Source organism: Anoplolepis gracilipes, chromosome 16, assembly GCF_047496725.1.
Source record: "Anoplolepis gracilipes chromosome 16, ASM4749672v1, whole genome shotgun sequence".
Taxonomy (NCBI): Eukaryota; Metazoa; Arthropoda; class Insecta; order Hymenoptera; family Formicidae; genus Anoplolepis; species Anoplolepis gracilipes.
In genome coordinates, this window is record NC_132985.1 from 248713 (window position 1) to 262365 (window position 13653).

General features: G+C 34.2%; 1 protein-coding gene across 3 annotated transcripts; it reads left to right on the plus strand.

The window, feature by feature from the left end:
* The first annotated feature begins 403 nt into the window (after nucleotides 1-403).
* Syn2 (Syntrophin-like 2) lies at nucleotides 404-12886 on the plus strand. 3 transcript variants are annotated; one of them, XM_072907843.1, is made up of 11 exons: nucleotides 404-1093; nucleotides 1372-1688; nucleotides 6827-6931; nucleotides 7068-7266; nucleotides 7898-8023; nucleotides 8117-8278; nucleotides 8607-8791; nucleotides 8917-9075; nucleotides 9360-9584; nucleotides 9670-9873; nucleotides 9952-12886. In XM_072907843.1, exons 2-11 carry the CDS (start codon nucleotides 1626-1628, stop codon nucleotides 10057-10059), a joined length of 1536 nt encoding a protein of 511 aa, XP_072763944.1. In that variant the 5' UTR covers nucleotides 404-1093; nucleotides 1372-1625; the 3' UTR covers nucleotides 10060-12886. The 3 variants fall into 3 exon arrangements, with proteins under 3 accessions (XP_072763944.1, XP_072763945.1, XP_072763946.1); XM_072907844.1 differs by having other exon boundaries at nucleotides 404-739; XM_072907845.1 differs by having other exon boundaries at nucleotides 405-1093; nucleotides 7071-7266.
* Nucleotides 12887-13653: the final 767 nt, after the last annotated feature.

Consider the following 13653-nt stretch of genomic DNA (forward strand, 5'->3'; position numbering starts at 1 on the left):
GAATCATGATGAGAATGTCTTATGTGTATATATATATATATATATATTATATAAATTAATTTTTATAATTAAAAAAAAATGAGTTATCGCAAGAAATGAAATTCCAAGATATCTTAAATTTTCAGCGCTAATCGCCCTGTGAAAGGAGGTCGATAAGAATAGATAAGAATCAGATTCGTCGTAGGTCGCAGGGACAACGGTCATTTTAATCCGCGCCTGGATCATGAACAAACGCCGTTTGACAGCTGATAGCTGGCGGCTGATAGTTGGCGGCTTGGCGCTTATGCATGCGCGGCGCCCTGCATAAATCGATGCACCGCGGCGCGCCGCGCCGCGCCACGCAATATATGTATGCGACGTATGTACGTACGTGGTATGTGGCGTATCTACATATGTATGGTATGTGCCCGTCGTACTGACTGCTGACAGATGACAGTCACACATAACTAGTAACTAGTAACTAGTTTTCGTCCACCGTCCACTATCCACTATCCACATCCACTGCCACTGACAGCCTGCCACCTGCCAGTCTCCAGTCACTAGTCGCCAGTGGCTGGCGAGTGGTGAAGAGTGACTGGAGATTCTGCAAACCTTCAACCGCCAGTTACCCATCAGGTTCACGCTAATGCATATCGTCTGGAATCATCTGGAAGTGTCGCGTCTTCCGGTCGCATCGACGTCATCGTCGCTCGGGATCGGTTTCGCCTAACTGAATTTTCCACTCGACCGCGTTACATAGGTAGGGCTGTATAATTATAATAGGTAGGGCTCGACAATCGTCGCTGACTCGACAGGGATCGGTTGACTTTCGTCTCGACTCGGAACTCGGAACTCGCAACTTGGGACTCTCTTCTCTTCGATCGCTCCCTATTTATCAAGATATTTGAATCAGTGCTTACATCACACAATTTCAATCGCGAAAAAGAGCTAGATTTTTCGAGAGAGGACGATTGTGCGAGAGAACGCGAAAAGCACAACCGACATTGATCTCTAAGGAACATTCCAGGAGCAGTGGAAATTGTAAATTGCTTCAATTTCCCGATGCCGTGAAAGAGTCTGCTCGCAAGGAAAAGGCATAGGCCAACGATTCAAGGTTGTAAAAATTATTTCAATTTCGGGGAATCGCTAAATTTTTCCACACGATCGTATGGGGATCATTTTCGCGCGCTTTAGAAATTGAAAATGCACCGGCGGTATATCAATCGTATGCTCGTTTCAACCGTGCGCGCAGCAGCTTCTCTCTCTCTCTCTGTCTCTGTCTCTCTCTCTCTCTGTCTCTGTCTCTCTCTCTCTCTCTCTCTGTGTCTCTCTCTTTCTCTCTTTTCCCTCTCCTCCTTCTCTATCTCTGACATACGTTTGTTTCTCGCACAGGCAAAGGAGAGAGGGCTGCTATGATGAAGGGCCATCGCGGTCGTCGCGCTGCCGTCGCGAGGAACAGCCCGTCGCCGGGACAGTGGGAGTCACGATAGTGCGGTACCCGCCGATGTCGCCAGCGGTAGTCACGACGTGCGACGTCGAGTCTCGTCGCCGAGGCTGACAGCCTGACGCCTATAACAGCAATAGTACGAGTCTCGGACGATACGCCAGGGTGCCGTGTCTCATCTCACTAATCGCGCCCAAGAATAATGAGAATCAACGCGACGAAGATGAGTACTCCAATCGAGGAGAAGATTGACCAGAAGCTCAAGGTACGTTCCGTTCTCTCGGAGAAAAAGGGCCGGGGTGATTTCACACGCTGCCCGTCGATCTCCGATGATCAATAAAGCGCATCCGCGGCTCCTACTTATTGTTGGTCGCGTAATCCTGACCACGACGCGTCTCGAAACATTCGCTTGTGACAGATGTGCCATGGATATTCCTGGATATTTCTGGATATTTCTGGATATTCCTGGATATCCGAGTATAATTGTGTGCGTTCGACGTTATAAACCGTGTCACGATTAGAGATTAAACGAAATTAAAGTCCGTGTCTTCAAATTAACTCAAAGACTAAATTACTCCCTTCTGGAAAATTAATTCAAGATATTTAATGTTTCTGGTGTCTAATTTGTTCTGATTAATGGTGAAATTGACTAGTAATTTTGTTAGAAAACGTATATAACGTTAACGTGAGATGTGCTAGATAGACCAGATAGATTTATATAACCATCAGATATTTAGCATTCAAATCTCTAATTATTTAATATCAAAGGTTTATATATTTCCCTTAAAATATAAAATGCAACTCTACTTTATTATTATTTCTCTGATATGCGCAAATAATACGATCTTATTTGATTAATAACTACAGTCCATCTCATTTCGAATTGGTTCATTCGGCTATGAATGTTTCGTCAAACGTTATTTCTCTTACAGATTGCAGTCACTAGTCAAGTATAGCGTTTACCGCTAGATGCGATATGTGGACGTGGCCTCGTGCTTTTGCATACGATAAGAGCAAATGAAAGGTCAAAAGAGCCGTGTATGCGACTGCGGTGCATTTTAGTCGGGTCGCGTTGCACGTCACGTAATTCTACTCGTTACCGTCCGCTTCGTGTAGGTACACGCATACATACTGATGAAGCAATATCATTCGGATGTCCCATAATTAGAAGACGCACTTACCGAGTGTATCCCTTAAAGATTTATCATTTGTACAAAAATTTCAAAACCGTTTAAATGTGGAATATTTATATAAAAACTTCAAAATTATTTTAATGTCAAGCAAAGCTAGCTTTCTTCAACACACATTTTCTCTAAGGTATAAAAATATAAGTAAAATCATTTTTTTTAAATATATTTTATTACTTTTTTTTAAATTTAAATCCAAATTATATATGTATAAATCTCTCTTCCCTCTTCCATCGTGGTGGAGCGTACGCGTTTCTTGCTTCTTCACTAAAAAAAAAATGATCCTGCAACTTCAATAAAAATTTTCTAGGTGTAAAAAGTTAACTGAAACAGATAAATTATTAGCAAATACTGTGATACTGCATATATTTTGCACTTAATCAATTTCAATGACAGAGACAGAATTAATATCTGTACTATTAGTGTAATTTAGACAGAAAATTTTTATGCGATGCCTATCTTTAAGGTCTATTGTATTTGTGATTAATATTTGGCACTGGGATCTAAATTTTTCTAGAGGTATTGCTAGAATATTGCTGCTATAAATTCTATACGTGACAAACAATTTATTCTAACAGATACAAAAAGTAGCGATAAATTTTAACTGAGACATATCTACATTAGCAAAATATTTTTTTGAGTGTTGTTTTATGCGAGAAAAAAATGTTTCTTGTACCTGCAAATCTAAATAAATTTTTTTACGTTTTTTTAGAAGTCGAAGATGTGGTACGTGCAGACCCGAGAATTACGTTTTGGATTTGGAATTTTCTGAACCAGCGCTCGCACATCTTCAGCATATCTTCTCGCGTCAATTATTCTCTTTGCGCGCACATTCTCGGCGTGTTTTATCATCCCGATGAAACTCACGGCTCACGACGCGACAGGTGCATGAAATGTTTTTTCGATCGAAACGTCGTTAATCTCCCGTAAACGAGCGACGATTCGCCCCGATTGCCGGAAAATGGTGAGAAAAGTTTCACCGGCCGCATTTCGTCGTTTTTATGAAAACGATTCTTCGTTAGAATCAATTCGTTGTTTCACCGAGATTTCTCGTTTCCGTTCGAATCGTAATAACTATATACATATACTAGCTGCAACATATGACGATAGACTATACGAGCTCAATCGATATTGGTAAAATCGATCCGTTTTATAAACGTTAGTTAAAGATGACTAAAATTTAAGCGCGATTCTTTGTCCTCCTTTCTAAATGTAGAAAGAGGAGCCAGGGGATGACAATTAAATCTTAGCTAATTTTAACGTATGCTTGTAGAAACAATTCTGCGGTGAAATTGGCTATTTGAAGGTTTTTAGTCTCGCTGGAGGTATTCTAGACTTTATAGTCTACAGAAACCTCCAACAGCACTTAATTGATGCCTTTGCAGAAACGAGCCTTATCATTCGCTTTGATAGATGCTCCTATGCATATGTACTGCCAAATTGTTTAGTATCTGCCGTTAAACACAATTCTGTGCGGAGAAGATCAATATTCGTGCCGCGAATACCAATTAATTTAATTACTTTAACTAACTGTTAATGATGTTTTACCATGTTAATAATATTATTTACTACGTTAATAATTTGTGATATCACATTTTGCTAGATTATAATGTGTAAGAATTTTTCTAATATATCCAGTATGTTCAATAATCTCATGCATTACGTAACGTATCGCGCGTTATAGAGTTTATTTTTATTTCTTCGGAAAAATTGCAACGTTTTTTTTTTTGTTTTTATTTTTTTTTTTTTTTATTGCATAGGCGTTTTCACGAGAACAACGATAGTTTGTTACGTCGCAATAAAGTTCTCGTCCTGCAACCGCGTAACGAGTGTTTCATGTTGGTTTTTTCCATTTGAATCAAAAGAAAAGGAAAAAAATTTATACGAACGACATCAATAATTTTCGCGTCACGCTCTTCGCGTGGATATTGAAGATTATTAGGAAAAAGGTCGCGGAACTCGTGAGAAAGCACGAAACTCTGTTAAATATTCCATATGCTGAATTTGTAGAGAAAGATATGTAAGAATAATGCGCAAAATTATGACTATAGTCTATTCCGAAATTATGAAGTCGATTTTTTTCGTGCGTTTTAGTATTAATAGTTAAAAAAAAATATGAGACATATAATCTTTATAATTTATATCGGAAAACTTTAACTGAAAAAAAAATAATTCATTAAGTATGTGAATTTTACGCAGACTGATGTCATTATCGATATATCGAGAACTCGTTTTGCACGTTTCGCTGGATCATATTTCGAGGATAGTTTAGCGTTCTGATAATAATTAATGTCGGATTAATTGGAACGGACGAATTGTTAACGGGGACAAATAACGAACGCGCTGCCCTGTGTTCGTTTACTAAAAATATAACGTATAATATCAATGTATAAGGAGGACATTCAGAGAAAGAGGAAAATCTGTTAAATCTGTAAAATGTGGTTCCGTTTTATCTGATTTTAACGACCCCGAAAAATTTTATCTATCAGCCACGTTTTCGATTGTCACATTTAATTATATATATTATATATATATATATATATATATATATATATATATATATATATATATATATATATATATATATACACATACATGCGAGAATCAATCAGTTTAACGGCTCTTTGGGACTTTCGCGACCAATCGAGCGCAATTTTCTTTGGCGAGATCGATTCGTTTACCGCTACCGTAAAAGAAGAAAAAAACAACGAGGATGCACACATATAATTTATTATAAATTTACATTTATAAATATACTCGGACATTTAACTCTTTATATATACTTTGTTTTTCGTAATCTGCGTAATTTTGTTTAAATATAAAATGCACACTTTCTATAAAAGTTTAATGTAGAATATTGGCAACTTTTTTTACAAACAATTTATCCCTATCGACATCTTGAAAGAAATCGATTCAACATTGGTTCAAGGAACTCATAAATCATAAATGAACGATAGCTCGTGCTAAATTACATCCGATCCGTTACGTATATGTTGCAATGTCTATAAATGTTGACTTGGGGCTACGTTCTATTTGACGATCGTAATACTCGCGAACATTACCTTTTTGTCTTTGTTCAACCTTATTGATCAAAATTAAACAAAGACGGAGATGATTACGGCAATCGTTACGATTGCTAATTGTAAGTGGAATGTAGCCTGGCTCTCTTAATCGTTTAACTGTTTTTTTTTCTACTTTTGCACTTACAATTGTCACCGTTGAGAAAAAAAAAACAAATGTCTCAAAATAGTATCGGTTCGATTACGATCGAATAATTTAGAGAGCCTTTGTTCGGAAAAAAGGGAGATTAATTAATTAAACGAGATCATCGTTATATTGAAAAAAATAATTGACATTTGAAGATTGTACAAACTATAATGCGGTTCCCGCGAACCGCACGCGGCAAATTAACAAACATGAATTAATTTAAGCTGATTGCGGTCTCACGCGGGTCAAATGTAACGGCCGGATCACACGGCTCGTTCCACCAGCCAACGAACGAGAAATAATGTGTTGTAATAGTAATAATTCCGTTTGAAATAATTGAAAACGATTGCTGTAACCCAATAACGTCCAATTAAGAATTTATCGAAACCTTTCTCAAGTTCTCATGCATAAATGCATGTTTGGCTGCGTGCAACGACTTTGTTCAATCAATCAGTATGCACAGAAATTCGTTAATATCGGTTTCTCACACTACAGGCGCCTCTTCTTTTTTAATTTTATTGTTAACTATACTTCTGCATATGTACTACTGTCTCTATTTCTCGGATATTTCCTATATATATATATATATATATATATATATATAGTTTTTTATTTCTTTTTTTTAATTCAGCGGATATCTTTATTTTGCTTTTTATGTCTCGATTCGGTGCTGCGAATGCAAGATATTTTATGCTGACAATGAATAGAAAGAGCAGAAAAAATAATAGAGAACTATATACTGTTATTTTTAAATCTAAAGCCCCAACTCACAAAAATGGAATACTTTTAATAAATCGTGAAGAGATAAATTCGATTTGATAGTTATTGTTGGTTTAAGGACAATCAATTTATATGATTTATCAGGATACTATAAAGTCGGACTCCGTATCTTTTCGTTCGAAATTCCATTTAGATACGGGCTCGTATTTTCTCATATTTTTCGAATAAAATGACAGTTTCCTCGACGGCGCAGAATGGTTTTTAACCATTTGAATTTATTATCCGATAGGTACGGACAGGAATGGTGACGGTTAGCGATGGAAAGAGTAAACCTATCCCGATGCGTTTGCACCTGTCGATGGAGGTATTGAAACTTCAGCGAGAGGATTTGGAGGTAAAGTGCCTTTCGATAGTGTGTCGCATTAATTATTTATCGAGAATGAATAACCATCGTGTCGATATAAACGTGATATTCTATATCGATCACGGACCACTGTATGAAATGTGTCAAAGACGAGAATATATTTTAGCAGGCAGCGAATCACAATAAACCACCTTTGGACGCCAAGGAGCGCATGGTGCAAATCACCAGGCAGAAGGTCGGCGGTCTGGGACTGAGCATAAAGGGTGGAGCGGAACATAAACTTCCAGTATTGATATCGAGGATCTATAAAGGTCAGGCCGCCGATCAGTGCGGCCAACTCTTTGTAGGAGATGCAATTATTAAAGGTAAAAATTGTTAAATTGTACGCACGTGTTTGCTTAAATTACATAATGAAACTTTCATTGTCATCATAGTGAGACACATTTCATATAATTACTAATATAACGTTATATTTTTCTCGTACATCACGAGCAAAAAAAATCCATTTTTCTCCAATTTAGATTGATGGTAAATTTTTAACAAGATAAGTCGAAAATTCAGTATTGGAATTATATCATTATACGTTTATCCTTGCTTCTCGCGCTAATTTAATTCCATTTATTGTTAGATTATTTCAATTTATATAAATGCTATGATATCTTCTATTAATATTTGCTTCACATTATTCTTACCGACGTGCTTTGACGCGACATTGACAGTTTGGCGATAGTTGAATGGCACCCTGTACAGTTAATGAGTATCGATTTCAATTTTCCTACTTGTGCCAACGTGCTCCTATTGAAAGAAAAGTTGACATCGACGTTATTTCGTATAACACTCGAGACAGTCAGGATCTCCTTCTTTCTCTCCCTCCCTCTTTCTTTCTTTTCCTGTTTTTTTTTTTTTTTTTTTTTTTTTTTTTTTTTTACCATGTGCTACTCTTTGTTTACGAAAATTTTGAAAATTTATTAAATTACATACTTTATGATTCTACAGTGAATGGAGAATACATTACGGCGTGCAATCACGACGATGCTGTCAATATTTTGAGGAATGCTGGTGATATAGTAGTTCTAACGGTCAAACATTATCGAGCGGCCAAGCCATTTCTACAAAAGAACGGTACTATGTATATATATATATATATATCGTAAATTATTGCAAAAATAATTGTGGCACACTTTTTTACGTTAATATTTTAACGCTTATTAACAGAGAAGGAAGAGAAACTGGACAATGTTGCCAATGGTACAGCGGAAGATGGATGGATATCGCCCAACAGGCAAGGGAGCAGTCCCAGATGCAGTCACAGTCGACAAAGTTCGAACGCATCTTCCAGTTCGATGCAATATAAAAGATGGGTGGACGTCATTACAGGTATAATTGTATTTTCATTCCATAAGTAGATAAATTTAAGATTCGGATCGCATTTATTCCTCTATTACATTTGATGCTATGTATGCCAATAATAATATGTTTCTGAACTTTATTTATCTCACATTATTATTAGGTCTTATTTTATCTCAGTATGAGCGTAAACAAAGCCACGCATTGTTAAGCATTTAAAAAAAAAACATATATATATGTATATATACATTATATGACATGCATATTTATTTCTCTGGCTGAAAATATCGAGCAGCCGCAATTTAAATGTGCAATACGTATGTTTGCGATTTATAATGATTAATGGTGACATTTTCAGTACCATTAATGATGGCGTACGTCACAAGATATATATTTGGCACCGACAAATTGAGAAGAAATGCGTTCGAAGTGAGGGGTCTTAATGGGGCGCGTACAGGAGTAATACACTGCGACGATAGCGCTATTCTCAGCCAATGGTTAAAATACATAACTGATAACATTACAGGATTAACGCATTTGCAGGTGACACAAATAATGATCATAATATTAAATAATTGTATCATATTTTTCATATATCATATTCCGAACAACTAATCATTAATATGATTATTAATGATATAAATTGAGTAGCTTGAATTTAATTTTAGATGAAACTGTACAATCGTAATTTCGGAGTCGGCGAACGCATAGAATACATGGGCTGGGTGAATGAGGCAGTGAGCAACAGTAATCAACCATGGCAAAGTTACAGACCACGATTTCTGGCTCTAAAAGGACCGGACCTATTGCTGTTTGAGACACCCCCTGTATGTATCAACTTACATACTTTACGTTTTCAGCTTCATTCAAAGTCACCAGTTTATAATAATTTTATAGAATGCACGAGTGTAACAATAACAAAACAAAAAAAATGTAAGAACCTAAACAGAATGCTGCACGTCAAAAAGCGAGATGTCAACAATACTGTTTTTAAGCCTAAATCTGTATTAATTTAAAATTAATACAATGAGAAATATTGTAAATACCGTAAAGATTACAATATTTATGTGTGTTAATCGAAGAAATGTTCTTATGCTATTGTCGTTTTCAGTGCAATATCGGCGATTGGTCACGCTGCGCATTGACTTTCAAGGTGTACCAGACAATGTTTCGCGTAATGCGCGAATCCGAGAACGTGGACGAGCGACAACATTGTTTCTTGGCGCAAAGTCCAGGAAAGCCGCCGCGTTACTTGAGCGTTGAGACCAGGCAAGAACTCTTGCGGGTCGAAGCAGCGTGGCACACCGCCATATGTTCAGCTGTTACGTATTTAAAGGTGCGGCGTGATTCGCGTACAAAGCAATTTTCAAATCGTCATTTTTTTCTCACTTTCGTTTTTTTTTCTCTCTTTTCCATTTCAGAGCAAAACCTTCCCGGTAACTTTTAATAGCAGAAGTGCGGGTTTAACGTTGGAATGGACTCAAGGATTCACGTTGTCGTACGAAGGAATCGGCGAAATTGCGTGGCGTTACAAGTTCTCTCAATTGAGAGGGTCCAGCGACGACGGTAAAAGCAGGCTCAAATTACACTTTCAAGAACCAGATAGTATTGCTATCGAAACGAAGGTAAAACTGAATTTTGTGACAAATTAAAAGGTTGAATATAAAGGAATGTATATTTACGTTTTGCGTACATTTCAACAGGAATTGGAGTGTTCCCAGTTGCAAAACTTGTTATTCTGTATGCATGCATTTCTTACCGCGAAGGTAGCCGCGGTAGATCCTACATTTTTAACGTCGACCACTCCGTAAAGAGCTGTAATATAGATGTAATATGATATAACCATTATTGCCGATGAATCACCAAGTGAATCACTTTTGTGTTCTTTTATCGTTATATGGACTAAATAGATAGAGAGAGCGAGAGATAGAGACAAAGAGGGAGAGAGCTTGAAGTATGCTGAAAATTTGCTGGAAGAAGAAGCAGCAGAAAAAGGAACTGACAGAAACTAGTCAATACATCCAAAAAGTATTTTTATCATTTACATATATATATATATACAGATCATAAAGCGGTACTACTTTATTCATCCTACCAAGCCAATTTCACTCTAGTATTCATATGTATATGAATCTAATGCTATTATAGTATTATAGTATTGTATGCGTCTAAGTATAAAAATTTCCGAATTTAATTAAGAGCGGCAATGCGCATTTATGGATTATTCGACTACAACGCGATTATGTTATCTGCTTTTGCTGTATTTATTTTTCTTAATTTTTGAGAAACACTATCATGTTTTGTTTGTATACGTGACTGTATATTTGGTATATAGTATATGTTTATTTTAATTATATTTTAGTAATTTGTTCTCTCTTTTGTTTTGGACATTTGGATTATGCTTTTGTTAATGTAGAATATCTAAAAAATTATCATTCAGTATTATTAAATAATAACAATAATTGAATTAGAATTTATAGAAGTTAATATATGTATCCATTGAAAGAGGGGAGAAGGAGCTCCCAATTTTTAAGTTACAATAATAATGGCGCGAATAATATTTTTAGTTATAAAAAATTTTATTGTATACTTATATAAATATATATTGCATTGCGTACCATACATATATCAGGTGCCTTAAAAAACCATGAGCAAGAAGTGGCTAAATTAAAGGAGGCATCAAATTTCTGTTTTTCGTCAATAAAAAGAATCATTACACATTCATGTATTTTAAAGTATTGATAAAACAAAAACTTGTGCATTTCAATAAAAAGAAGTAAAGAATTCTAATTTGTAATCTTAAAAGGATACTTTAAAAGAGTGTGATTGAATTGAAAATAAAACAGTATTGATTCGTCCATATGATAAAATGTCAAAGTAAGAATTACAGCCCTATAACAATAAATTGTAATCTACAATTAGATATTCACACTCAAACATAATGGATATTCGAATAGTTTTTTTTTTTTGGTGTAGTATTATTGATGGGGGCAACAAATTCTACAAATTAAACATGAACATTATTAATATTGAGCTACAGTCACTTGAATATTATTAATATTGAGCTAAAACACTTGTAATTGTTGACATTTCCTGTATTAGGCTATAATAGCTATGTTCTCTGGATGGTTTAACTTATGCGAAAACTCATCTATATTAATAATTCTAATGTAAAAAACGACGTATATACTGAAGGCTTATTTGATACATAATGAATATATACGAATGTCATGTTTGACAGTTCGACAGATCTATAATATCTTTAAATATATCAATTATCTCTTTTCAATCACTAGGTATAGCGTCATAGAGTTAATACTGTATATTATGTGAGTATCTTATCAGTTGCAATTATATTTAAAGCAATAAATCTATAATGAATATGAATACAATTAGAGAAAATGATAAGCGAGTAAGATATGAACATATATAAGAAAACTGCATACATTAATAGTTACATGACAGGAAAAGAAATATATATAATGTCATATGATAATGTTATTATCAGTAGGATCTGCGGAAATGTTACGCGTTTTCCAATGTACGCCTAATCGTCTTTAAGTTTCTTACACGTAAGACGAATAATCATGTACGCTGTGTCATATAGACAAGATGTAAAACTAATTTTTAATGTCAAGGGTACCGTTGTGGGTTTTGCTTTCTATTGCGTGTTTTAAGAGTCTCCAGTTACTCGTAGAAAGTGCCTACAAAGTAACATAGAGAAAATGTAAAAAAAAAAGTCGGTTCTTCTGTTATATCATAATGTATCGAATGCTGATTGTACTTTTCTAGTCTATAAAATATCAGATGTTTTACGCGATACCTAAAAGGCATATTTGATATTATTTTTTACTTTTTCTCGATCACAAGAATCTGAAAGAATTCACAAAAAGAAAAGCATTTTTTTTATAAATTCGTTGCAAGGATGTTTATCATGTAAGAAAAAAAAACATTTTTCATTTTTCCGAACATTATTCATAATTGATATAATGGTTATGATATAATAAATATATCATAACACACTATATAAATTAAACGATATTCGATCTTGAATTTAAGCGCTTGAGCGATGTAGCGACGATTTGTAATGACGCAATTTTAATTGGAAAACTTATGCTTGTTTATTATAAATTTTTATTTTTCGATAGTAAATACATATTTTTACATATCTCATATACGTAAGTTTAACTTGAATTTCAATTAAGATTTTAATAATGATTAGGGCCAGTGTGAAAGCGGTTAGGCATAGTGGTACTAGTTTCAATCTTTATTTAGATCCCTCCAATCAATCCAAAAATAAGTTACAAACAAAAAAGTGTTATTTTTATTATTGGTACAAAATTAACGACTACTGAAGTGAAGATTATACTATATGTACTACATAAGAAAATTTAAAGTGTTCATTCACTCACTTTACCAATTTTTGATTAAAGGATTGGAATTTGAATTTAAAAAATGAAAAGTTGTCCCCGAGTAAAAGTTGAAACTGATACCACGACAATCTATACTTAGATAATGTTGCGAAAAGTATTCCTGTACATTTTATTGTACAGCAAACACATGTGCCTAATGGCTTTAATGTCATCATTTCGATTTTTTTTTTTTTTTTTTTTTTTTTTTTTACGAAAATTTATTTTTGATAAAATTTTATTTATATAAATTTTATATTTTATTATATTAAAATAATATTAAATTATTAGAAATCAATTGAAATTAATAGAATTTAATTTTATACAAACTCTCGATGTTTAATTTGGTAAAATATTAAAATTTGATATGTTTTATAAATGTTTTCTTTCCTCAACAATGTATTATATACTCATCGTATATTTTCTGCGCTTAAAGGAGAATTATCGAAAACTGCACAATTATACTATATGTAAGTAAGTTAGTTAAGAAAGAATGGAATGCAGCTGGAAAAAAACAATTAGATCTAAATTACTTATAGTTATCAAAAAACTGCAAGTTGTTCTACATTGTTGAAAAATCTCTAACATAATATATTGTATACTCTGTTATACTCTTTATGAGTTAATTAAATTCCTTTTATATTTGTTAGACTACAAATATATTTAAAATTAAATCAAGAATTTTTCAATTTGAATCAGAGTGTATAAATATAATCCTGTGATGAATGTCATTAATTTATTTATGAGTTTATTTTATATTCTGGACAGTATAATTTTTCTTCGAATTTACTTGTTTTTGTGTATGATTTTCAGAATTCAGCTCATTCCATAAGTTATATAAGTTGTATACAAAATAGTATAGCTGTATACGAAACATATATTTTGACTACTGACTTCCTGAATAATATTCAACTGATTAGCGAGTCCAGATCCTATTGTTTTGTTCGTTAATAGTTTCATCTTCTTTACTTTCTTTTACATTTTTTTGTGCATATA